The sequence below is a fragment of the Brienomyrus brachyistius genome, chromosome 7 (assembly GCF_023856365.1).
Source record: "Brienomyrus brachyistius isolate T26 chromosome 7, BBRACH_0.4, whole genome shotgun sequence".
NCBI classification, from domain to species: domain Eukaryota; kingdom Metazoa; phylum Chordata; class Actinopteri; order Osteoglossiformes; family Mormyridae; genus Brienomyrus; species Brienomyrus brachyistius.
In genome coordinates, this window is record NC_064539.1 from 29,560,244 (window position 1) to 29,585,464 (window position 25,221).

General features: G+C 43.1%; 4 protein-coding genes across 9 annotated transcripts in view; 1 reads left to right on the forward strand and 3 right to left on the reverse strand.

Moving 5' to 3' along the window:
• Positions 1 to 1,470: 1,470 nt before the first annotated feature.
• Positions 1,471 to 2,897, reverse strand: pnx (posterior neuron-specific homeobox). 2 transcript variants are annotated; one of them, XM_049020617.1, is made up of 3 exons: positions 2,774 to 2,897; positions 2,563 to 2,640; positions 1,471 to 2,180 (listed from the first exon to the last, which is right to left on the reverse strand). In XM_049020617.1, exons 1-3 carry the CDS (start codon positions 2,805 to 2,807, stop codon positions 1,723 to 1,725), a joined length of 570 nt encoding a protein of 189 aa, XP_048876574.1. In that variant the 5' UTR covers positions 2,808 to 2,897; the 3' UTR covers positions 1,471 to 1,722. The 2 variants fall into 2 exon arrangements, with proteins under 2 accessions (XP_048876574.1, XP_048876573.1); XM_049020616.1 differs by lacking the exon at positions 2,774 to 2,897 and having other exon boundaries at positions 2,563 to 2,766.
• Positions 2,898 to 6,756: 3,859 nt separating this feature from the next.
• On the forward strand, positions 6,757 to 15,104 carry ash2l (ash2 like, histone lysine methyltransferase complex subunit). Of its 3 annotated transcripts, XM_049020536.1 has the most exons (18): positions 6,757 to 6,857; positions 7,369 to 7,435; positions 7,656 to 7,801; positions 8,053 to 8,141; positions 8,281 to 8,375; positions 8,453 to 8,548; positions 8,910 to 9,005; positions 9,310 to 9,385; positions 9,669 to 9,686; positions 10,672 to 10,698; positions 10,850 to 10,943; positions 11,403 to 11,620; positions 11,903 to 12,070; positions 12,733 to 12,926; positions 13,236 to 13,328; positions 13,658 to 13,756; positions 13,938 to 13,997; positions 14,080 to 15,104. In XM_049020536.1, exons 1-18 carry the CDS (start codon positions 6,802 to 6,804, stop codon positions 14,185 to 14,187), a joined length of 1,800 nt encoding a protein of 599 aa, XP_048876493.1. In that variant the 5' UTR covers positions 6,757 to 6,801; the 3' UTR covers positions 14,188 to 15,104. The 3 variants fall into 3 exon arrangements, with proteins under 3 accessions (XP_048876493.1, XP_048876494.1, XP_048876495.1); XM_049020537.1 differs by lacking the exon at positions 10,672 to 10,698; XM_049020538.1 differs by lacking the exons at positions 9,669 to 9,686; positions 10,672 to 10,698.
• A 1,082-nt stretch (positions 15,105 to 16,186) lies between these two features.
• star (steroidogenic acute regulatory protein) lies at positions 16,187 to 19,398 on the reverse strand. Its single transcript, XM_049020539.1, has 7 exons — positions 19,244 to 19,398; positions 18,567 to 18,674; positions 18,337 to 18,464; positions 18,039 to 18,197; positions 17,725 to 17,909; positions 17,146 to 17,239; positions 16,187 to 16,942 (listed from the first exon to the last, which is right to left on the reverse strand). Exons 1-7 carry the CDS (start codon positions 19,305 to 19,307, stop codon positions 16,826 to 16,828), a joined length of 855 nt encoding a protein of 284 aa, XP_048876496.1. The 5' UTR covers positions 19,308 to 19,398; the 3' UTR covers positions 16,187 to 16,825.
• Positions 19,399 to 22,770: 3,372 nt separating this feature from the next.
• Positions 22,771 to 25,221, reverse strand: part of LOC125746272 (G protein-coupled receptor kinase 5-like) — a 34,900-nt gene continuing 32,449 nt past the window's right edge. For all 3 annotated transcript variants that reach the window (XM_049020057.1, XM_049020056.1, XM_049020058.1), the window contains 2 exons: positions 24,987 to 25,118; positions 22,771 to 23,726 (listed from right to left, as the gene is read on the reverse strand). In XM_049020057.1, the coding sequence (XP_048876014.1) occupies positions 23,643 to 23,726; positions 24,987 to 25,118 (216 nt within the window). In that variant the 3' untranslated portion in view covers positions 22,771 to 23,642. The remainder of the gene's footprint in view (positions 23,727 to 24,986; positions 25,119 to 25,221) is intronic.

The window sequence follows — 25,221 nt, forward strand, 5'->3', positions numbered from 1 at the left end:
TTTTTCAGCGTTTTTTTTATCTTGCTGATCAATGATCAGACTCTTCGCTTCATCTGGCTGTCAGTATATCTCATGTGGAGTTTGTGTCCAGTCAGATTCTCAGCCAAAAATAAGGGCCAAATGTTCAGTGCTGAGAAGAACAACACCCGCAGCCACGTCAAGGGACGGAACAAAGGGAATTAGAGACGCTTTCTCACTTATTACCAAGCAAAGGAAGTTCAGTAATTTTCACATCCAAATCAAAACCAGATCTAGTATTTTCCCTAGAAAATGATTTTACTTACAACTGTAATCATTTTGCTCATGTACTAGTTAACAGTAGATAAAGCCATTGGATACAACGCAGAGTGACTTGGGTTACGCAGCTTGACTTGAAATATCTTACCTTCACAAAATGATGACTTTACTGCAATTTTCCTACTGTTCAACGCATTTATTGTTAAAGGTTCTGTTTCATTTCTCTCCTACAAGCAATAATCATCGTCAGAAAATGCCCATAACTGTCATTACGGCATTAGATTTCCATGGTTGGTATTGTAAAGCAATTAACTCTAACCAGACACGAAAGACATTACTCACATCGTAATCCATTCATTTGTCTCCTTTTACTTTTTAATAATACGCTCCGGGATCTGTTTACAGATTCAGTGTGTTAAGGATTAAAGGCCCAGAGCAACGTCCGTGCTGTAGTGTCCCGCTGACCTCCCAGCTCCTGCACACTGGGGGCTGTCGCATGGCTGCACGTCCCCCCCCCCCCCCCACTCACTGTGATCAAGCCGGATATGCAATCTGGAGATATAGCGCATCGGTCATGGGATGGCAGACACAGGGCCAGAATTCCACAGAAATATCATTTGTTTACCATGTAGTGTGAATATAAAATATAGGAAATTGGATGAATGGATCAATACAACAGGCAGCACTACAGCTAAGCAGCTGGTAGCATTATTTGCTAATTTCCTAAATTATATCCGCAAACAAAATAAAGGAGCTAAACTAGCTGCAAAGGTGATGCTGCGTGTGGCACAGAGATGCAGAGAGGCATCGTGACCTGACATCTCTAAGGTTGTGGCTCTTATTCCTGCCCTGTGATTCTCTGCACATTCCCTGGTTTTCACCGGCAGTTGACATGCATGTAGTTCTGGGGACCTGGAGTGTCTGAATTGCCCTTATTAACATTCAGGATGGGCAGGCAGCCGGTCTTACCTCATTTTTGTGGCTCACAATAACTTTGGGAAGGAATAAGCAGTTATAACACGAAAGAGAACTTTTCTGGACATTTATTTAACAAAATAATTTCAGTAAAAAAAAAAAAAACACACACACAAAAGCTCAATACAAAAATATCTTTTTAAAGTATTACTTTTTTGAGAAGTCATTTGCAGAATGTGTTTTGCATTATTTTTTATTTTAATTTTTTTACTAAATCCAAATTAAAAGTAATATAACATATTCAAGGTAATAGTCAAGTATCAGAGGTAGGCCTAGACATACACCGTTTTAAATAACACAATTATTAGTCATATATTTATATTAACATTTTATACAAAATCTCAAGAATTTACCCAAAGGGTAAAAACATAGTTTTACAGTTTCGCACCTTAAAATAATTTACTTACACGTTGTTGCTTCTAACATTTTGCAATGTACGCACTCAAATCTCCCTCTTTCTAATTTAGGTAATAGTGAACCAGGAACGCAACACAGCAAGTCTCAATCATTTTAAAATACATGATGAAGATGATGATGGTGATGGTGACTTAGAACCGAAGGCATCAGAGCCGGCTGCGAGCACATGGGGACGGTGTGGCAATAACGCGTGGGAAGGCCATGTAAACTCGCGGGGTCCGCGTGCGGCAGCCCATAGCACGGTCCGGCTTGCTCTTGGTCATCAGACACATTGTCCTTATTTTCCTTTTTCCACTTGGTGCGCCGATTCTGAAACCAGATCTTCACCTGCGTCTCGGTGAGCTGGAGCGCGGTGGCGATGCCGTAGCGCTCGAAGACGGACAGGTAATGGCTGGCGCGGAAGCTGTGCTCCAGCACACGCAGCTGCTCCAGCGTGAAGGCTGTCCGGATGCGCCTCGTCTTGCACCTCGGCTGATCTGCGGTGGATTCAGGAGGACTTCGTCCCTCCACGATGCTAAAGTCAGGAATCCCTACGGTCTCTGCTTGTTTGCCTATAAATAAAATAAATCTCTCAATTGCAAAATTCTCCCTTTCCCCTTAAATCATGCCGACTACTTAAATCCGCGTTTTACCACAATAACAGGCTTAAAAACACACCAAAAAAAAAAAAAAAAAACCGCACAAGCCTATAAACTATTCTAAAGTATATTATTGGGGGGATTGACACAGGTTATAAATAAAATCATTTCACCATGATTACAAAATTTAACCAAATGTCGTCCTCTGGTGGTCAAAATATTATGGAAAATAAAAAGCAAAATTAACACCTATTTGTTACGAACATAATTCTTACAGTTTGCTGACTGTTCATTTATTCCCTTACACTGATCAGAGTGCGTGTCTGATGAATGCTTTAATGAACGCGGCACTTACCACTATTTTTCTGCACCGTGACACCTCCTCGAGGAACCGCACATCTTCCGTTAAACTTAGTGGGATCCAGAATATCTACTATGGTAAAAGAAGTTTTTATAACTTCTGGCATTTTTCCTGGCTGCATTGCTGCTTTTATCTGATAAATACCTAGATAAACTGAATTTAAAGGAACAAAACAAATAAGACAGGAGCGCAGGTTCTGACGCACCTTGATCCACGACAGTGGCTCGCTGGCCTCGCATGGCTCAATTTATACGCAGCCAGCACACGACGCTCACACTTACAAAATTAGCATTTTAAAAGCTCTTCAACGACATATGAACCGTGGTGATTACAACACAAAACAGGCATTTCAAACGGTTACCCCATGTTAAGTAATCCATTCCAAAGATGCAAAACCTGGGGCAGATTATGCGCTTCAAGTCTGGAGGATCAGCCCCCGCCACTTTAAAATGCTAATGTCAGGGGACAATTGGTGATGTAAACGCTCGGTTATTTATTGCGGGGCATCTGGTTAAAATGTGCCCGTTTTCTTTAGAATCGTGTACTTTTTTGTTGAGAGCCGTGTCATTATTTGCAATTCTGTGATTTTACGCTGGTAGGACACGTGAATGCTGTTTTTCATGTAAATCTCATCGACTCGTTACAATTGACATTCCCTAGAAGAGAAAGTGCTGCTATTTCAAAGGGGATTTTTATTGATTTAGCTTTAGCTAAACATCACACAAGTGTTTGACGTAATTGAATGCCCGATTTAGTTATAACGAGAAAATTACGCCTCTTTTGACCACTACATCTATTCAGGATATGGGTGCAATAACCCCTAAGGACTGTTAAAGCAGGATATTAAAGTAGATCATCTGGTGGATTTGAACTTTTCATGTTCTATTCCTGTAACCGCCATGAACACTTGAAACTTTAAATATATGACACTTTTTCTTATTGAAGTATATGTTTAGACTATGGAAACATGGAAGTTTAGATTTCCATTAGCTTGGAAGGAATACCAAAGTTACGGTGGTATTCCTTAACTTGAAAATTACTTTCACCAACTCCTGTCTCATTATTTTCCCTTTCTTTATTTTTCAAATATGAGAAGTTGTGCACAATTGTACATTGAATCTGCTATTTTTAATCTTTTCCAACTATGAAAAAGGAACCTTGATTTTGTGTGGGTGCATTGTCGTCAGTTTCAATAGTTCTATAGACATTCCTGGGGACACAATAAAAAAGCATTTTCATGAGTTAACCAATGTTCAGATGCTCATTGATCTATAAGCCACAATGCATGCTGTTGTTCTGCGTTTAATTAACTAGGATTCAATACCCAAGCAGCACTCACTGGCAGACTGATGGCGAATATGTCGACTGACAGGACTCCCCAAGACAGCCACACAGCCATTATTCTGTGGCGGGGTGGGAAAGGTGAAGCCGCCCTCCAGGACAATTAGCAGATGCCGTGGGTGACACTGACCCCTCCTGACCTGCGGATCTGTTGAAGGGGGGTGTCACAGGAGTGGGGTGACTTTGCCAGTGAGGGTCCAGCTGGCTGAAGTGTGCCTGCAGACTCATGGTTTACTGCCCCCCCAGTGAGGTATATAGTGGGTATATTGCAGCCTGCTCCCTACTGGGGGAAATAAATGAATTTAGGTTGGGGGGTAATAGGACTTAAAGCTGCACTTAGACATCCAGTGACCATCCTTAGTTCTAAGAAACAGAACTTCCCTTGGCTCAGTATGCAAATGTTTGCTGTGTAACTAGGTAATAAATGTTTATTTAACCATTTATTTCAAAACCACATTTATCTTGTTCGAGGTGCAGACTGAGCAAACCTCGGGCAGGGATGCGATTCCATGCACACACATTATCACTACAAACTCATCCGACCTGCCAGATCGTGGTATGGCACTGGATATAATGGAAAACCACAGGGAACACCCTATGCCCAACTAAAAAAAAAGTGAATCTTTCAAAATAACGTCTACAGAGCTCTGTGTCTAGCCAGGATAGTAAGACTGGAAATGCTGTTGTTAGCCAATTGCTGCACTCTGCTGTACGCTAAGCAGAGCAGCGGTGGACAGGCATCCCTTCTATGCTGTTTCTGTCTGGGATGGACTCCGCACTAACTGTGGCTGCATTAAATAAGCATTTATCCAACAATGTCACATGAGATTGATATTCCCTGAGCATTTTAAGGTCCGAATGTGAAAATAGAGCCAAGAATAGCAGTGAGTGTAATGTGCCAGCGAATCGCTTTGACCAACGTTAAGTTCTTGTCAAAAAAAGTGAAACATATGATCATGTTTTGTCTACTTTCGGGGGTACAATTTGTCACAGTAAAGTGGTTAGGGGGCTGAACACCAGTTCTAAACTGTTTGTAAAAGAATAGGGAGGGGGGTTGTATTTGTGTCAGGCATCTCCTCTTCTCTTTGCAGATGGGCTATGACACAGCAGAGTGTAGACAATGCATGCCTCTGAACAGCACTCCAAGGCACTGTTGAAATTGCACTCAGGGGCAATTCCTTTGCCTGGCTATCGGCGGACAGAACTTAACAACGCTCAATAAAATAGTTTAGGCCACGTTTTCTTTCAGACCACCTGAAAAAAGACGGGGAGGTGGTCAACAGAGAGCTGAATAGCATTCCTGTCCGTGGTGGGACTGGTGATGTTTACAGCTCCTGTTTTATCACATTATGAGGGTCTTGAATGTAAATATACGCCTCAGATCTCCTGGGAGGTTAACGGTTCTCCAGTTTAAGGATTATTTTCATTAAACTTCCCCAGGACAGTTGCTGAAAGAGACGCTACCAAAAAAGATTCAGGTGAATCAAACATCAATACATATGCAGGAGTGAATTGTCAAACAAACATGGAAGAAAACAACTGACTGAATGGGTCATATTCTGTGCTTTGTTGGGTTTAAACCAGGAACTCAGGAAAGAACTGATAAGGATCAACAAGAGACCTTTTTGACTGAGATGTGCACCTCTATTTAACTAGCATGAGACAAAAACCTTAATTACTGTTTTGAAGTTAACGAGGAAAAAAAACAATGTGACTATTTAAAAAGCATTACTGTGAATTGTAATGTAATGAATTGCACGGTTCTGACAAAGAAATCGCACAGAAATAAAGTCCTCGGAGTGACCTTTGGGGGACTCTGCCTGACCGCGCGCAGTGTAAATCTTCGCGCTGCTTGACTTCGCATTACTGGTGAAAAAAAAAAGTTTGTTTTTTTTTCATTTTATGTTATTAAAATTTTGTTTATTTTGCCTTTGGCACACATACGTGTGTGTGTACCTATATAGGCAGGTGTGCGTGTTTATACGTATGTGTATATATTGGTTTGTTGTATATGTTCGAAATAAAAGGTTATCATCATCATCAATCTTCTCCATAATTCTTTACCTTCGTAAAGATCTCAGAACCTCAGGTAATTCATTTGGCGTATTATTACACATTCACAGATCATGTGTTCGTGCATAGCCATGCCACGTGTTGGTTTTGCACAGACAGAATTCGATAAAGAAAACCACAAGTACGAAGTTATCATAAGGCATCGTATTGTAATACACATAACTGTCAATTTTGTTTTAGCTGTTGCAAGGAGTATAGGCGGTGTTGGGTCTTCTTAGTGATGGAGGTGATGCCCCATTTGAGGTCTTCTTGGATGGTGATGCAAAGATTTCACGGTTCCAGCTGTAATGGTAGTGTTTCGTATGACCAAAGGAGGCGGTATTGGGGGTTTCCGAAAAAAAAATGTTTAATTTGATTTAAATTAAAGGCAAAGGCGCAATTCACTTGTAGCAATCTTGCCAGCTGGACCAGGCACCCTTTCTAGGTATTCAGAGTTGGGGGGAAAATGTTCCACAATCCAGAAATATTACATATTTTATCAACTTCCATTTTTGTTGGGTAATACTTATTGGACTATAATATAAAGCAGTCGTCGCCAGCGCTTTAAGTGGAGAAAACGGGTACTAGTGCTCCACTTGTTATTTAGTGCCGACAAATTATGAGGTGGCAGTATGCAATAAACATTCCCAGTAATCTGCACTGGTGAGTACTGGGCCGCCTGAAGCACTGCTTCTCTCTTAATTATTGGGGATTTTTCGGCAGCAGCTCCATCGCGTTCCGTTTTACTCAATTTCCCAGCCAGCCACCGCGGGCTTGTGAGCACCATCTCGCGAGATTTGAGTTTCACGAGATTTTATTTAGAGCGATAGTTTTTGAAAAATGGCGACCGAAGGAGAAGCGAGTGGTGCAGCCTTAGAGGCGGCGTCCGGGGAAGGGTAGGCTGTGTGACTGCAAAAATATGTTGAAGTTGTATTCATATTTTTTGTTTATAAGCGTATGGTCGATCCTTAAAATAACAGCTGCATTCATTATGAAGCTTAGCTATAACTGCACTAAGCTTCAGTGAATAACGTCTTCAAGTGTTATGGGAAGCTTCTGGTTGGCAGAGTCCGGTTTACTTTTACAACTGACATATTTCTCCCCGAATCGTAGTGTTTTTTCATTACTATTTTTTTTTCAAGTATAATGTCCCCTCCGTTGAAATATATTATCACTGGTTACTTTCTTTAGCGCTTTTATTCAAGTACCCATTGAAGAATTGACTGGACATCGGGGTCCCCGCCGACGCCAAACGACTTGATTTACTGATGATCGTTTTAGTGAACCTTTGTCACTTTTTTGGCTTTGGAAAACCGATAAATGTGTTTAAAGCGCATAATTTGTATGATAGTAGGTCCAAATATCTGGTACAGTTTTGGCATCTTCTACCGGTATATTTTGTTGCAGGGACGCTTCTTTTGGAGATCTGGCATCGAATATGGAAACTGAATCGACGAATGGGAAAGAAACGATGGTAAATGGAAATACGAGATAAATATGTGAATGAATGATTATCGTGATAATAATACGTGTTGAGGTACTTATGGTTTGCTAGCTTGCAGTATTCGCAGCCGATCCCAGTAACACGTCCATGAACCGCCTGTCACTTGTCTAACACCTATGATGAGGTCGTGTGCGTTTCTGTGTCCGCAGTGTTAAATGCAATTACAGAGGCTCCCTTCCTCCTTTGTCAGGATCCCACGGGAGAGGGATCGGAGGCGGCCGATACGCAGACGGGCTCCGGGGACGAGGAAAACGGCCGCCAGCTGGGCGAGGTGGAGCTGCAGTGCGCCCTCTGCATGAAGTGGTTCACCGCGGACACCTTCGGCATTGACACGGCGTGAGTAGCCTGTACCTATTGCTCAGTGCCATGTCTGTGCATGCGGTCATCCCTTTAAATCGTTTTACTTTATTACTTGTGTAGTATTTTTTAAGCTTAATTTCAATAAAATGTACATTTAGGATTAATCCCCTTGGTCAGTGATACTACCATAGGGCTCCTGGAAGCTGAAATAATCATCAGAACCCTCCTGGACTGCTCCACTACCTTCCATGCATGTCTTGGTAATATTTCCCTTTTCTCTCCTACAGGACCTCCCTCCCATTCATGACCACCTATGTGTTTCACTGCAATATGTGTCACCATAGCGGCAACACGTACTTCTTGCGGAAGCAGGCCAGTAAGTATGAAGTTACTGTAGCCGTGGGGGGGGGGGGGATGCTGAGAAGCCTGTGGCCAATCATGGGCGTTGTATGACATCACATGGTTACCTTGAATCCCTTGGACCACAAGAGCTTCCGTTTGGTTTGACCCCATAGATCTTCGGGAGATGTGCCTCACCGCCTTGGCCAACTTGACATGGCGGTCAAGGACTCAAGATGAACACCCAAAGACCATGTTCTCCAAGGATAAGGTTAGTATTGGGCTCAGCGCCAGGAGCTGAGGAGACTCGCTCCAAAGCCATTAACACTTCGCTGGTCTTTTGCGCAGGACATCATTCCGTTTATCGATAAGTCCTGGGAGTGCATGACGACTCGGCAGAGGCCTGGCAAGCTGACCTGGCCGAACAATATCGTGAAGGCCATGGTGAGATCATGTGACCGTTGGGAGTTCGGCTGATTGGCTGGTCAGGAGACAAAAAAGCTGCAGGCAGAATCAGGCAGATATATTGTTCATCATGTCTGAGGAACAAAAGCACAACCTTGTACAGAAGGCCGGTAAATGTGCATATATCACAATGCACCTTGTCTGTATGGCCCTTTGTGTCTCCTCTTTTGAAAAATCCCTGATTTGATCACATAAATTTTGTCAGGAAATTCAGGGTGTATTTTCGTATTTAAAGAAACGATTAAATGTTAGTGGATAAAATTAAGAGATTGTACTGCTTCATTCAATGTGGATTCAGATTTTGTCGTTTGCTGTTTTTTTTCTTTCTTTCTATTTTTAGAGCAAAGAGCGAGATGTCTTTCTGGTCAAAGAGCACCCAGATCCGGGAAGCAAAGATCCTGAAGAGGACTACCCCAAATTTGGGCTGCTGGACCAGGTGCTGCCCATAGCTGCTGGGGTGCTGCTTGTTGATGTTGAATATCTAATAGATTATTATTGTAGTGCCAGCCTGCAGTTAATGTGTTAACAGCCTTTGCTAGGAAGGTTTACAGCAGCAGCTAGTGGTGGAATGCAAGGTCACTGGTGTGGGACTGGAGGCCGTTACAGATGGCCTTCTCTAAAACCTGATTGAAAACACATGTTTAGGCTAGAATTCAGGCATGTAAACATGTACTAATAAGTTGTTTAGTGTTTGTGTGACCGTGCTGGTAATACTGTGTATGTTCTCCTGTTCTATCCAGGACCTGGCGAACATCGGCCCTTCTTATGATAGCCAGAAACAGCCCACCTCCGTCTCCACTGCGGCTGGACTTAATGGTAAGGAGGTGGCCCGTCTCTGAAGATGCAAAAGCTGCATTTCGAGTAGCGCTTTCTTCTGTCAGTGGTTGGTTGAAACAAAATCCTGGTCTGGATTTTTACTCTCTCGACCTGGATTACCAACTCTGTATAACGCTTAGTCTTAGCTTAAAACTATCAGGCATTTTTTGTGTTACGCTGACTTCGGCACTTAGCGCATCTCTTTAAATAATAAGTAAGGATACCTGTGACTGAAGTCGCAGGGGTGAACGGTGACACTAAACGACTGTGCGTTGTGTTACAGGTGGATCAGCGTTCACAGGTGACTATGAGACCTTAGCCCCTTGGTGTAATGCTTTGGCTGTTAAATTAAACGGATCGATGAATCCACACTGTGCCACTGCTTGCTTTTTCCTAGGCCTGCACCCGCTCGCCCTCCCCCCAAGCTCCATTTGCAATTGTTAATCCTTTGGCTCTGTGTTAAACTGCTGCCCCTCCCTCCTTATGCACACGCTCAGTGCGCATCTCCACGCATCGCACCAGCTTGCGGTCCAGGCATTCACCATGCTTCCTGTGGGGCTCCCTGTGGTTATGATGATACTGGTTTAAGGCATTCTGCCCTCTGATTGGCTGCAGAGTTGTCAGTGCTCTCTTTTTTGGTCTTTGGGGTTGTTGTTTGGGGGGGGGGGGTGAAAGACTGGCTCCCAGCAAATATTTGTGATATTCGTTGATACTATTTAATACTGGAAGCGGAAAATAATTCTACTTAGCAAGCACTCTGAGAGTTATAGCTTTGAAGTTTTAACTTTCGTTTTTTTTTTTTTCCTAAAAAAAAAAAATTGCAGTGAAATTTACCACTGTATAGCCCTGCTAATTTTAAACGCTCTTTTGAGATGCTGCTCTTGGATGTATGCTGATCCTGTACGTGCATTAACAGTGAAAATGGTTGTAACAGCCATGAGGGCTGTGTGCTTTGATTAGTGTCCCTCAGCGACTGTCACAATGCACAGAGACGCTTCAGCGTTTTGCTAAAGAGCTGAGCTTCTGTTTGGGCGATTTATTGTTCTGGATCCTAGTATCTCTTATGGCACAAAAGATCAGTATGAATTGCAATCTCCTACAAATATTTTTGTATATTCATATTTAAGTTATGCATTCTTTGTCGCAATGCTTTTACTGATGACGTAGTTTTAGTTTGTAGCAAAAAATATTTTAATTAACAATTTTTAAGTTTTTTTTGTTTTTTTTTTTTTTTTTTGTATGTATCCTATTTCCCCCCCCCCCCCCCCCCCCCCCCCCCCATCAAGAGCTTACGGGGTCGGCCAGCAGTTGGGGTAGGCAACAATGTGGGTTGGGGTGTGCGTGTGCGTGTAAAGGCTCTTGCACCTGGCTTTGTTCCCCATGTGGCTGAGTGCTGTGTGTGTGCCGTTGTGTGCTGGCCAACCTGCAGGGCGGCGCTGTATAGTAACACTGTTTGTACGGAAGGTGGGCTGGCACCTGGAGGCACCGGGAAAGGCAGAGGAGCAAAGCGCAAGCAGCAGGAGGGTGGCACAACTGGCACTGCCAAGCGAACTCGCAGGTGGGCAAGCCTCCCTCCTACGCCCACACACTCCACTCTTGTGTGACACTCGGCACAATCCAGAATCCATATTTAAGCTGTATAATTCTGCTATGCATAACGTAATTATACCAGAATTTTTCTAGAAAACTGACTGGCGTGATGTGTATTCATATCCAGCCTGATTCACACAGCACCCCTAGTCGTCATTTGTTCATTAAAGACCTATTCTGTTGTGCTCCAGTAGCACGAAATCCAGGCCCTACGGCTTCGGTTTGTGCTTTTCATTAAGGCAGTTAAGCCTCTGCTGTCATCTTGTGAGCCAGGCTCCCCTGTTTTGTGTGTTTTTTTTTAACAAACAACTTTTCTTTCCGTTAATTGCCTGGGGGTGGCGGGATTCATATGGATCACTGATCAACTACTGTCCCTCGCACCACTACTGCCAACAGATGTTTCTTGTTGCAAATCCTCCCCCCGTAGCGACCCCCTCTTTTCAGCTCAGCGCCTGCCTCCCCATGGATACCCCCTTGAGCACCCCTTCAACAAGGATGGCTACCGCTACATCCTGGCCGAGCCAGACCCCCACGCACCCGACCCTGAGAAGCTCGAGCTGGACTGTTGGGCGGGGAAACCCATTCCCGGGGATCTGTACCGGGCCTGCCTGTACGAGCGCGTGCTGCTCACACTGCACGACCGAGGTGAGCTCCCTGCCTGTACGAGCGCGTGCTGCTCACACTGCACGACCGAGGTGAGCTCCCCGCTTGTACAAACATGTGTCGCTCACACTGCATGGTTGAGGTGACCACAATAACCCTGTGTACCTGTGATCAGAAGGTCGCCAGTTCGAATCCAGCCTTGGCACGTCTGCGAGCTCTTGAGCAAGACCCTTATCCCCCAGCTCGGGGTGAGCTCATGCTCAGCACCCTCTGTGTCTTGCACTCTTTCCCTAATCCGCCATTTTGGTTCATCATGCCGTTTAGCCCCGCAGCTGAAGATTTCTGACGACCGTCTGACAGTGACTGGAGAGAAGGGCTACTCCATGGTGCGAGCATCCCATGGCGTCAGGAAGGGCTCCTGGTATTTCGAGGCGTCTATCGACGACATGCCCCCTGACACGGCTGCTCGCCTTGGCTGGTCCCAGCCCTTAGGTGAGTTCTTTCAGCCATGTTGTTTCTCACGAAATGTTGATTTCAAACATGAAGTATTTTAAAAGATTTGTATCAACAAATTTTAATAACCAGGTCTGAAGTGTTTTTAAGGATGAATTTAAAATCATTTACAGAAAATTTAACATGTTTAGCATTTCCCAAAACAAGTCTTTTAAAATTTCATTACCGCAACAGTCTGAAAACATCAAGACCATTAGAAAGCCAGTACATTTTCACATTTTTAAATTGCTTATTAAGTCATGTTCATTAAGTCATGCTCAGTTACTTGAAACTGAAATAGTGTATATTTTCATATAAACATTTTTGATTTTGACTGATTTCTGTCATTACTGCAACACTTTCTGGAATCTACCTAATTTTTTTTGTATTTCACTGAAAATTGATATATTATTGAAATAATGTGGCAAACCTGAAGGAACACAACACACAGATTCTACACATGCGTTTTAAAAGCAAAATACTGTTTTTTTGCTTTATTAAATTAACATTAAATGGACACCTTTTGCACTTTTGGAAATGGGATTGATGGTTTCATGAGAATCACCCAGATACTGTTTTTCCTATTTTTTTTTTTTTCAAATCACGCTGAATATGGTTGACTAGTTTTAAGATAATTCCATCCCCCGTGACTCCCATCCCAGGCAACCTCCAAGCCCCACTGGGCTATGATAAGTTCAGCTACTCATGGCGGAGCAAGAAGGGCACCCGCTTCCACCAGTCCATCGGGAAGCACTACTCAAACAGCTACGGCCAGGGAGACATTCTGGGCTTCTACATCGAGCTGCCGGACAGCACCGAGACCGCCAAGGCCTTGCCGGACACCTATAAAGACAAGGTACTGCAGATTTTCCTGGATTCACTGGGCGCTTCAGGATGTTTCTTTCACCCTCCCATTGTCGGTTTTGTGCAGTGATGGGTGATGACTCAGCAAAAAGTGTTTTGGAGGTTGCAACTTCAGTTTGCTGAGCTATTTCTCAGCCTGGACTCCTCAGACCCCATGGAGAAACAAGCGAGTTCAAAGGACTGCAGAAGGACATTGTAAAATGTTAACTGGGTGTTAATGATCGCCAAGATGTGACGAGACCAAAAGATCTGTTAAAGACGCCTATAATCATTGCATTGTTATATTTGGGTGATTTCACAGGCATTGATCAAGTTCAAAAGTTACCTGTATTTTGAGGAGAAGGACTACCTGGATAAAGCGGAGAAGAGCTTGAAGCCCGTGACCCCAAGCAAGGTGAATGTTTCTGCTACCCTGCCCTCCTGCCAACTGCCAGACATGTCGGAGGAGACATGAGTCACAACACGCTTAAATGTTTCTACGCCTTAATTGGCTGCTGACCCTTTATCTGTCGCCCAAGGGCAGCGCAGGATAACATGCCCTTGGGTTGAAGTGCTTTGCTGTAGTCAAAATAACATGCAAATATGTCCTGTTTGGAGATTATTTTTCTCAACCACTCAAGTATATGAGAGATTTGGGGATCTAAAGTGGATCTCCAGACGGTCCCATGTTTTTGCCTCCTCCCACACACCGCCCTACCTGATTCCCTTGTCTTTCCCATACAGATGATCTTCTACAAGAATGGCATCAACCAGGGGGTGGCTTTTGAAAACCTCTTTGAAGGAATGTACTTTCCTGCCATCTCCCTCTACAAAAATTGCACAGTAAGTAACTGCATTACCCCTTGTGTGTGTGGAACAATGAATGAGTTTTCCTCTTAAAATGTCTTAAAGATAATTCTACTAATGTCAAGAACATCCTTACAGAACTGGCAGGCTGTTGTATGGTTATTTGTATGTAATTCTCCTCTTTAGTAAACTTTGTTTCTTTTTCCTTCTATTTTAGGTATCTGTTAACTTTGGGCCTCATTTCAAATACGCTCCCAAGGACATCAAGTACCAGCCTGTAAGTATTAGCATGTAGGTCTCTCCCGAATCCCAGAGACCTTTACTTTATTTTTAAATCTTGTTTATTTGCATCCTTGCAGATGAGTGACATGGGTTGGGGAGCTGTAATTGAGCACACTCTGGCAGATATCCTGTACCATGTGGAGACTGAGGTGGATGGCCGTCGCAGCCCCCCTTGGGAAGGCTGACCCCCCCCCCCCCCCCCCCAAATCCCTTCAATGTGTCACACCCTCCCTGCTGGACTCTCATTACCGCAGTAGACTTCACTTCATGCCAAGCACTGACCCGTAAGCCCAATGTGAACTCCATCCATCTTAAGGAAGGATCGAACTGGACCGGACCAGTTAGCACGGTTACCTAATCCTTGTTTTACAAGATACTTGCGATTAAGCGTCAACAATAAGACCCTGTATCTTCATGTTCCTAAGTGTTTTGCTGGTTTCCATCAATGACCTCATAATGCTCGTTACAATCGGGGGTCTGCCAGCGTGGCCACTGAATGGGACAAAATAACATTTCTTTGGAAAGTGCTCAAAACTTTCAAGATTTCCTGCTTTCGTGATGGAACCACTATGGCCAGAATATCAGCAGCAGTCAGTCCTTCTCAGAAAACGTTTAAAAGCATTTCAGAGTGTTTATGGTACAACCAGACCTGTGGGGTCGGTCAGATGTAAGCAGGTTAATTCTTTGTGCATTGTGTATCCAAATCCGAAAGGTTTCATTTGGGGAAAATCTGGAAGGCAGAATATACACATAGGAGACAGCCTTCGTACATGCTAAGATAAACAGCCTGGAATTCTGGGTAGCTTTACTGTTTCACCCTCTTCAGAATCGCCAAACTCCTCTAGCTTAGGAAGCATGGAGTTGGTCTCTAAATATCTCTGGTTGTGCCTCTAATGTGAATCAAACCATCATACAAAGTACAAAGTCCCTCCTATTTACTTAGGCTGCCGGTCTGATGTTCTTGGTTTCACTTCTTCCTTCCTTCGGCTTGCTTTTGTTCTATTAAAGTTCTCTGCCCTGCTAGTTCCCTAGATAACATTTACCAGGGTTGGTGTTTTGTTTTATAATGAAACTGGTTTTAAATAAAATATTTAAAAATGCACTCCCTGAAGTTCTTGGTCCGAACTACTTTCACGTGAAGTTACTGAGGGGAAAAATTGCAGTTCTTGCTTTTTATTTGCTTGACAGATCCCTTTATTGCGGGTGACAGGCCGTTCTAATGGTTCACAATAAATACAAGGCATCACACACCAAGTGCAGTAATTACAATGAATATACAGATTTAAAATTTATACAGCGATAAAATTCATGGTTGGACTGGTACAGCTGGTACAGAAAAGGGAGGATCTTACAAGCTGTTGGTCTGAACTGGGGCTGATGGGGAAAACAGTCATTTGAGGATGGCAGTGACAAGTGCCCTCTAGTGGTCCAGTGTAGGAACGCAAAGTCAGCAAGTGATCAAATCAGGACATACGTCTATAGGACTATATATGCTTCAAGTGGTTGTTTTTTGTTCAAATGCCCTGAGAGTAATGCCTTTGATAATCATAATCTTTTACAGTTTTCTGTATTGCTAATACACATTTCCTAAGATCTCTCCTTTTCACAAAACGCTAAACACAAACCCTAAAATCCAAGCTACACACACAAAACCCTTTGACTTGTCTTGCAAAATCAAACAATCTTCTCAGAACTATATTATCCTTGCTCAAAAGCAAACACAGCTTTCAGATAACACATGAAACCAGTCAGTTAAATGAACCACTAAGCAGTCATTACACACCACAGCAAAAAACTGAAAACACTACCAGTCACAACTGTCACTGGCATGCGGAAGAGCGTTTGCTGTGGATGTGGCCTTTTGCATGCTGAGTCGCAAAATTGGAAACCAGAAGACTATAGAAAAAAAAAATGTTGTCAACCAAAAATGTTTGTACACATTTATACTAAACCGATATGTAATGTTTCAGTATCCAGCACTCAGAAAAGGTTACTGTAAACAACAGAGAAAATCCAAATGAGAGGCGTATTACAGTAAAATGTCGTGCAACTGCCAAGCCAGTCAAGGAAGAATATTCATTCTGCCTCATCACCATGTCTCAGGGCTGGATAAGGACAGACTTTGTCGGCCTCACAGTAAATGCTCTCCCTTGTTGGGTGATGCGGGAAGAATCCTCAGTGTGACCCATGTGTACCTTGATGTCGAAATTCAGCTCCTATTATACCTGCACTCTCAGCTGGGACGTATTCTATGTTCTAGTCACTCTTTGGCTTCTACACATGTTTAGAAATGTGTGAATAGTTGTGAGTCATTGTGTTTAAATGATGATTACTGTGTGCTGGCTTTTGCAGACTGTATTATCTATTTTGCATCAGAGTTCGCCATGGTGCGAAATGTGTTTTGATGAATGTTTAGAGTTTTGCAAAAAGGTGACTTAGATTTTCAAATTGTGTCTAACTAGGTGAGTACTGTCTATAAAGTTTTGCCAAACGGATAACTGATTCAATAAATTAGTTTTGGTAATTGGCAGTTTTGTTCCAAGAATGAGGTTTAGTGTTTTAGCAATTCAGAAAAGCTGTAACAGCTTATATGTCTCCCAGTCACGCATAGACAACGGATCATACTGATATTGTTCTGGGGTAAGTAGCAGCAAATGTCTGCAAGCAATGCTAATGTGATCAGCTTTCCTGTGATGCCTAAGTTTGAAGAAGCAGAATTCTGTTTTCTAAGTGTGGGAAAGGTCCCTTTTGGATGCGAGTCCCCTCCTCTTATCAGTGGTGTGATTGGTGTGGGTGGGGTAGGACAGGCGGTGCCTAGGGGTGTCAGCAGGCTAGGGCAGCCTCCATAGTGCTGGCAGCCATCCGCTGTCTCAGGTGATGGGCAAAGTCCAGCTGAGTCTGGGAAAGCACTTGGTTGACAATGGCTTTCGGGATCCAACCCTAAAAATGTATGGGGAGATCAGAGACACAGGCAAAATCTAGTTCTCATTGCCTTCCATTTGACAGCGGTAAAAAGGGTGGGTTTACGTAACGATGGAGCAGTGAAGTTGGAAGTTAACGTGAACATCATAGACTTCCACGCTAAACCCGATCATCACTAATGACAGCGTATTGACTAGGTGGTTGAGTTGAAACCTTCTCACCTTCAAATCTATGCTGAGCAGCCAGGTAAACTTAGTTTTGTTAGGGTCCTCGGTGCTGGGTCGCATGACAATGCATGTGGGCCCGTTCTCCGCCCTGTGACATGGGAGTACACACACTCAAGCTGAGAAATGGACTGGAAATGACGACACACTCAGGAACTGCAGGAAAGGGCCCATTTTGGTGATGTTGGCCAATGTGCTGCTGTCCTGAATTGAGAGTATTCAAGCAGTGAGGTCAGATAAGAGGATAGAGAGTCACAGTATCAGAGAACTTAACTGGTTGGTTGAAACAAAATCTTGATCTGGATTTTTGCTACCTTAACCTGAATTATCCACCTCTGCCTCCAAACATGGAGGTGTAAGGCCACAGTCTCACCCACTCTCTCAATTTACCTTATTATTTTGGTTTATATTTGATCTAAATAGTACGTGACAACAGAAATCCAGTACTTAATGGAGAGAGAAGGCAGTGGGCAAGATTATCACATGCTGTCAGTCACCACAGGCTTTAACCGAGGGGCAGTGTCCTGCATCTACTCCACCTTTCCTTTGCTCGTAGACATTTGACAAAAAGCCCACCTGACGAAGCCTTTTTGCTCAGGCATCCCCAGATGGCTTGTGGACATTCCTGCCAGGAAGCACGTGGAGCCACGCCGCTTGGCACAGCGCACACTCACGAAGTCCCGGGGCCCCACCACATTGCCAGGCGTCTCTGCCGCCATCTCATGAGTCACTAAGGTGTCCTGACCAATCTTCTGAAGGATCTGTAGAGGGATCAACCAATAGGAAACTGTAAACCTGCAGAGTAGCTACTTAAAGAAAACAAAAGTCCTAAATGGTCTTGGATATTTCAATAATTGCATTAGCGAAACGCTCTAAATTGACCCTCGTACCTTAACTTGCTTCACATTGGGGTTCCAGTTGCCCATTTGTTCCATGTTGCCAACCAGCTCTCCATACAGATCATCGGGCTGCTGGTCCAACATCACCTCCAGTTTGAACACTTTGCCAACATCTGGGAGCATCTTGCTCAGCACTTTGTCACCATTCTCCTACCGAAAAAAAAAACAGTTTAACAAACTACACAGGAGTCTCATAAAGGCTATTCTCAAGCTAGAGCAGCTGGGGGTCCAGTGGCCGTCACAGTACAGTATTTTCTGAGAAATCAGGTAGGAGTAGATAGGCACTAACCGCCACAATCTCAGTCTTCCAGCCATCCTGGTCACTGAGAATCCTAATAGACTTCTGGAGAGCCTCCTCTCCTTGCTTTACATAGGACATCTCTGCTTCACTGTAAGGCATCTCCTCAATCCTGCTGCCTGCAAAAGATGCTGTGGATTGTGCACAGGAATTTCGTCCGTAGTTTTATAACCTCCTAGGTGAGGCACGTACAGTTATACAAGACTATAATGCACACTTACTACTCAGAGAACTCCTCCTGCGGACCTGACTGATCCAGCGATTGGGACCAGGACCTGCTATTCTCTTCATTTCGTGGCTCAAAGCGACAATCGCCGTTTTCCTTAGTCCTGTAAACCAGTACAAAATGTCATTCAGACTAAATGCATTAATCCCTGTCCCTAAAGACCATGAAAATGTGTCTGAAAGATACTGAAGTGAATACACACCTTTGCGAGATCACATCTGCCCTCAGTACAACTCTGTTCATATATTTATTTAAATAGTTTAGTTATTTAAAATACCCATCTCACATTTAACATACTGTAACAACATATTTTAAGAGATATCAACATTATTATTTACGCTGAGAGTTTAAAATAATTACTAAAAGCTAGCCCCAAAAGTATGTCTTTATTCATTTATGGTTATATGATATTTACACCTGGGATAGGCAAGTACTTTTGTTATTATATGAACATTTTAGAAATGTCAAATGTGATGGCAAATACTATTTAATTGAGCCATGTATGCCTGTTTCTGTAAAATGTTCCGCATTGTTTGTCAACTTAAACAGCTAACGATGCTCCAAAGGAAGATCAGTTAAAGTACTTTCCTACATCTTACTTAATATGTTTAAATTGATGACTGATTTAATGATGTTTAAAAACAAAACCAGGGCTGATGAACGGTTCCTTACCCGTCGTGTTCCGCATGTGTCCGTAAGAGATTCCTGCACAAAGCTTAAAAGTTGCAGGCAACATAGTTTCGGTTGTAAGTAAGAATCGAAAAGACTTTCTTCGTCGGAGGAGAGGGTTTAGATTCTGCTAGAGTAGAAAGATTCTGCCTGTATATACTGTGACCAGAAAGCTGTCAATGTCATTAGACAGATAAAAACAGCATCACTCAAGAGTGGGCTGGACCCTGACCAAGGATGGCCCGCTTACACAACCAGCGTATCTGATTCTCATAAACAATTTGTCAAGATAACGTCCAGTGCTCATACATGGCGCACGCTGTGACTGAACATGTCATGCCTGCAATCTTCACTCAGAGGCAGAGGAACATTTCACTATACAAATGAGACAGATTTTCCCACGTTGGGGCATTTGAAAGTTACGATGCCACAGTAAGATCGAACATGACATAGTGTATCTTTTGAGAAATGCTGCTGTCATTTAGGGCTGGCCAAAGTAAAACACCTAACAATGTATTAATAAAGCATGTAAATATGGAGTAAGGCTACTCTTTGCCTTCAAAACAGCTTCAGTCCTTCACAGAATACTCTGAAGTCCCAAACAGAATGTAGTTGGATTTTGGAGCATTCTTCAGGAAAGGCAGGTCATTCCCATGAAGATTCAGTGATGTTTAGATTGTGATTGTAGGTGATTGAAGTCAGGACATTTGACTTCCGTCATGAGTCCAAATACCATTTAATTAAATGCTCATCGTTAGCTTTTACCACTCCTCCTCTTTGGTAGAGCAGCATTTTTTTGTATGTGGCGTATGCTGTCAAAGGTAGCAAGGCTGTTCCCCATGATACGCTAAATAATTCCGCAGTCATCTTGACCCATGCACCTGCAATGTCGGCATCACCTGACACTTCTGGAGGTTCTTTGGAGGTCTGTCAGCTGCCACGCGCTATTAAAACTCACATATAAAAGTGTTGGAAAGATCTGAATTCCTGCGGAGCAAACGCACAACTTTCAGGCTTACACTTATAAATACTTTTCACAATATTATTTTAATGACAATGTGTCCGTGTTAAAGGGATTTGCGACATTGCGTTTTTCCGGAAAAGTCTGGCTTGCGGAAAGGAATTTAAGCCGTAAATTTTGCACAAGGACTGAACTTATGGCATGATTTATTTCTTTGTCCTTAAACTCTCGCTGAGTCCCTGGCTTATTAATAGGAATCTGAGAACCTTTTGCGTCATTCACGTATGCGTCCATTCCCCACGTTATAGTTACTATCAGGCTCGACTTGCATCTCCGGTGATCTTTCTATTCGTGTGTCGTGAATTTTGCAGCGTTTCATATTAATCGCAAGTAATCAACTCGCGCTTTGATGTGAGAGTTGTTCAGTGTTGCAGGGCCATCTGTGTGCCCCATTGTCCATGTATAACACAGATGAGAAAAACAGAAAATGAAAATCGTGGAGGGAACTGTTACACCAGTTCCGGACATGCAAGGACGTCGTGATAAATCCGATCCTCATTCTCAGTACGTTCAGACGGTACGGATTATAGTGATTACTCTGTACAATAAAAGCACAGGGTTTATTCAAAGTTTTAGACGCCCCTGCTTTATATTGAAAGGTCGTTAGACGTTCAGCGTCTAAAGTTAGCATTACAATTGTTAAATCCCTCTATAAAAACACTGAAGCGGTCTCTATTTTTCAAGCACGCGAGTTAAAATGACGTTTTATTTGCATTATTTTAATCCGAAAGAAATTCGAATGGAATGTTCTGATCTGTTTTATAGGTTTCATAACAAAAGTCCATTGATAAACAGTGCTTAACATATCTGGACATACTGCTTTTCTTTTTATGAAGTACACACACACACTGATTCAGTCACGTCTGTTCTTGCCATTTTGCCATCAATTGCAATTGTAGTCATAGTCTCCCGAAGGAATACTAAACACAGATGTTGGTTGTTTTATATTATTGCAGCGGTTTTAATAATTAAAAAGGCATCAAATGAGACTGCTTGTTAATGAATGTTTTGACTCAGAACAACTATAAGAATTATAATTTATAATTAATATTTATTTATTTTATATTTATAATTATATTTTAACACTACTTGAAATTAATCAGCTACGAGTTGTTTCTTCTATGTGATATATATGTGTGTGTAAACAAATGAATAATTTGATGAAAATGAATAATTTTCAGATTTTGAGAACCAATAAATTTGTTGTATTTTTACTGAATATAGCAACCCTCTCAAGACCCTCTGTGAGCACTGTACATGGGTTATGTCCCACATACACATAAGGATAATAATGTATACATATAATAATACAACAATAATCTACACATATACACAAAATTCTCCCTGTATTGTTTTCAGGTTTGTAATCCTATATTTTTAGCATAACAATTAACATTTCAAATCGCACATTTATTTCTGGGCAATTAAAGAATTTCAGTCAGGGTTGAAGGCCACAATAAAGTCAGTGTCTTAATACTGTATCATCCTTGTCTTTGGAAGGTCGGTAGTGTTATCGTTCTTGGCTATCGCGTGTTATCGTTCTTGACCATCGTGTGTTATCGTTCTTGGCCATCGCATGTTATCGTTCTTGGATCATGAACTGATTGATGATGATGGGGGTACAATCAAGGATAACTACTGCTCTATCATAATGTCACATATGGGCTAAATGCAGAGGACATATTTCATTGTTGTGCACTGTGTGCTGTGGTGTCAACAATGACCACTGATCATTAAATTATAATTCTATCACATTCTGGATCTGGGAGTTGGTTTCACCAAGTGAGGCTATTTAAGAGGGTGTTTGATAAACTCTCTCTCACTTTCTCTCCCCTTTTTTCCAGATTTTTCAGGATGTTAATCCAGTAAAAAAAAATAACCGGAGTTAAGGTGAGCACTGTTGGGAGCTCTTTTGTCTGAATGAGAAGCACTGCATTTAGCACAGGAAGGGAGGTAGTGTGACGCCCGCTCCGTCCGCTCCTCGTGTGTGCCACACCCCCTAATTACCCACGTGTGATTCCCTGATTATGCCCAGTCGTGTCTTGTTCTTTTCTGATTAGTTCCCTGTATTTAAGTCTCTGTTGTACACTAACCCGTTGTCTGTCATTGATGTTACCCGGTGTTCATCGACCTGCCCTGAATAAACCCCTGTCTGCCCCGATTTCTGCCTGCCTGCCTGCCTGCCTGCCTGTGGATCGCTCGCACTTCCTGAGCGATCTTCCGTCCTGCTCGCCTGTGACAGGTAGGGTTAGCATCTAATCATCATCATCATCATCATGAGACTGGGAGGCTTTTGCTACATGTTCAACATCCTCTTTCGTTATGAATATTTTTCCGGGTGGTTAAAGGAAGAAACACTGACTGTGTATTGATTGTGACCCAGATTCTATTGTCTTTTGTACAAACAAAGATTTAAAAGTGTCAACTCTCTGCCCAAATGGACCGGGTTAGAAATGTCAGTGTAGTGAAGAGTGACTCTGGAACTCATAGAATGGCTTGAGTCATTAAATCAGTCAAAAGTGTTTATTTTTGCTCAAGTCTGGAGTCTTTATTTTGGCTGACATCTTCCATTTGGCTCATCTCTCTCCCCCTCGCAGGCAGCTTAAACCCCTGAAGGTCCCAGGTGTCAGCCAGAGGAACACACTGTTACTTCACGCTGGTCCATCTGGCGGTTCCTCCAGTACCGTCTGTCTACCGCCAGACTCTCCAGTTCTCACCTCGTCCTAAAACTTCCCTAGCACTCCTCTCAGGTGGCACCTCACCTGTCCACATCTCCTCCAGTCCCCAGACTTCCCACTTTTTCCCCTCTATGACATCATCATAAACAAACAACTGACCTGTTCCCACAACGACCTGCTAGCGTCGCAATTTTTTTGAAAGCGTATGCAGTGTTTAAAAAAATGTACATGATACGGAGCCACAACAACAATGACAATAATAACAAAAAAATAAAAATCTCTGGCCTGAGATTATGCAAGGCGGGACTAGCCTTTGTTAAGCGAGTGTGTGCGCGCTTTTATTTAAACGTCTTAAAATATTTTAAAAAACAGTATGAACCATATTAATAATAACAACAATAATAAAAAATATAATAATAATATTAAGGACACAGACTTTATTCCCTGCAGTGGTCTTTTTTTAAATCAATGCCCTGATATTCTTTTTCTCTTTAAACATCGGCAACCTTTTCTTCCGTTTCGGCAGTCCTGAGGATACACCAGTTGCGTCTGTAGTTTGCGTCTTTCTTGGGTGCGTATCTAGTTCGTTCCCTTGCTGCTGCTCCGCATTCCCACGGGCTCGCACATCCTCTCGGCTCCGTCAACCTGTCCCACCGGGGTCTTCCTGGAGCGCTTGCCTTTATTTCCGGACCGTGGTTCATCACTAGGGCACAGAGTTCGATATCGAGTCTACCGAGTTCACGCTGGAAGATGTGGCCTTGCTCTGGACCATGGAAACATCCGGATGCTGAAAGAGCAGAAACACACATTCTCGTGTATGCGTTTGTGCATCGCGGACAGGCGCGTGAGAGGTGTGTTGAAAAATGCAATTAACGAATCATATGTGTATTTAAAAGGGGGTGGGAAGATGACTGAGCAAAGCCATTGGCTGATACACTAAAGCATTAGTCACAACCGCAGTGCCAGCTGAGGTGTCTGTCTGGCTTGAATCATTTAATCTTCTGAAAGCTTAGAAAGGGAGAAGTTCAGTGGTTTCAGGGTGAAGTGATTAAGCAGCAGCCTGCAAGAGGCATTTCCATAATTCTGTACCATGAACACAGCCCGTGCTAAGAAGAGCTTATACAGCTCTGGAAAAAATTAGGGGACCACTCCATATTTTTTAAGAATCTGCATTGTTAAATCCTGGTTCTGCTGGCAGAATGCCACACTCCCGTCCTGCCCACTCCCGTCCTGCCTGCTCCCGTCCTGCCCGCTCCTGTCCTGCCCGCTCCCGTCCTGCCCACTCCCATACTGACTGCTCCTGTCCAGCCCGCTCTGCCCCAGCTTGTACCTGCCTACTTGCCCTGCATTGTGTTCCTGTGCTTCTTCTCCTGTTCCTCAGTAAGACTGACCTCCCCGGCTTTTTACTTCATTGGACCCGTGACCCTGATCTTGATTATTGCCTGCTGTTTCCAGTTCAGTTTACCTGTTCCCTCTAATAAAACTCCCACTAGAGGGCAGAAGCAACATTCTAATGCCAGAGATGATCGTCAACTTATCCGACAGTTTTTCATGAATCGATGACATAAAGTGACCAGAAAAAGGAATGAGGAACATTAAGTGGTGTGAAGTGTATTGCTAGGACAATGCATATCAGGCTCCTCGAAGCAGAACTGAAGACCCATAAAGCAAAGAAGAAGCCCTTCATCAATGAGAAGCAGGGAAGAACCAGGCTGCAGTTAGCAAAAAATGTATTTTTCACATAAGCCCCGTGCCAATCTTAGCCTCTTAATTTTTTCCAGAGCTCTGTGTGTACATGCTGGATGGCTTCTTGGCTTTTATTGCTGTTGTATAGCTGGTAATCAAAATCCCCGTAGATCTCCTATACATGTCTGTAAGAGGTAGTGTTCCATATATAGCTGTTTATCTTGGATAAAAATTATCTAGATGGAAAAAAGCCTGCCTGGTAATATCTATAAAATTTGGAATGCTTAATATCTTTCAGTCTTTTAAAAAGGAGACTCCTATCCTGTGTGTAGCATGCTGGAGGAAAGGGGCATGTCCTCACATTTCGCCTCAATATCCTATCCAGGAAGCTGCGTCGGGGGGGCTCAGGGGGGAGGTTCCAGTCGAGGTCAGGGGGACGGGACCCCTGCGGGCCGAACACGTTCAGGTCTTTGAAACACTCCGTCTCAATCATCTGCCGGGGAGACACACTGTTATTCCTGTTACCATAATCCTGGTGAACCTTTTAGATAAGACAACACACAACCACACAAAACACTCGTCACCATAGCTATGGA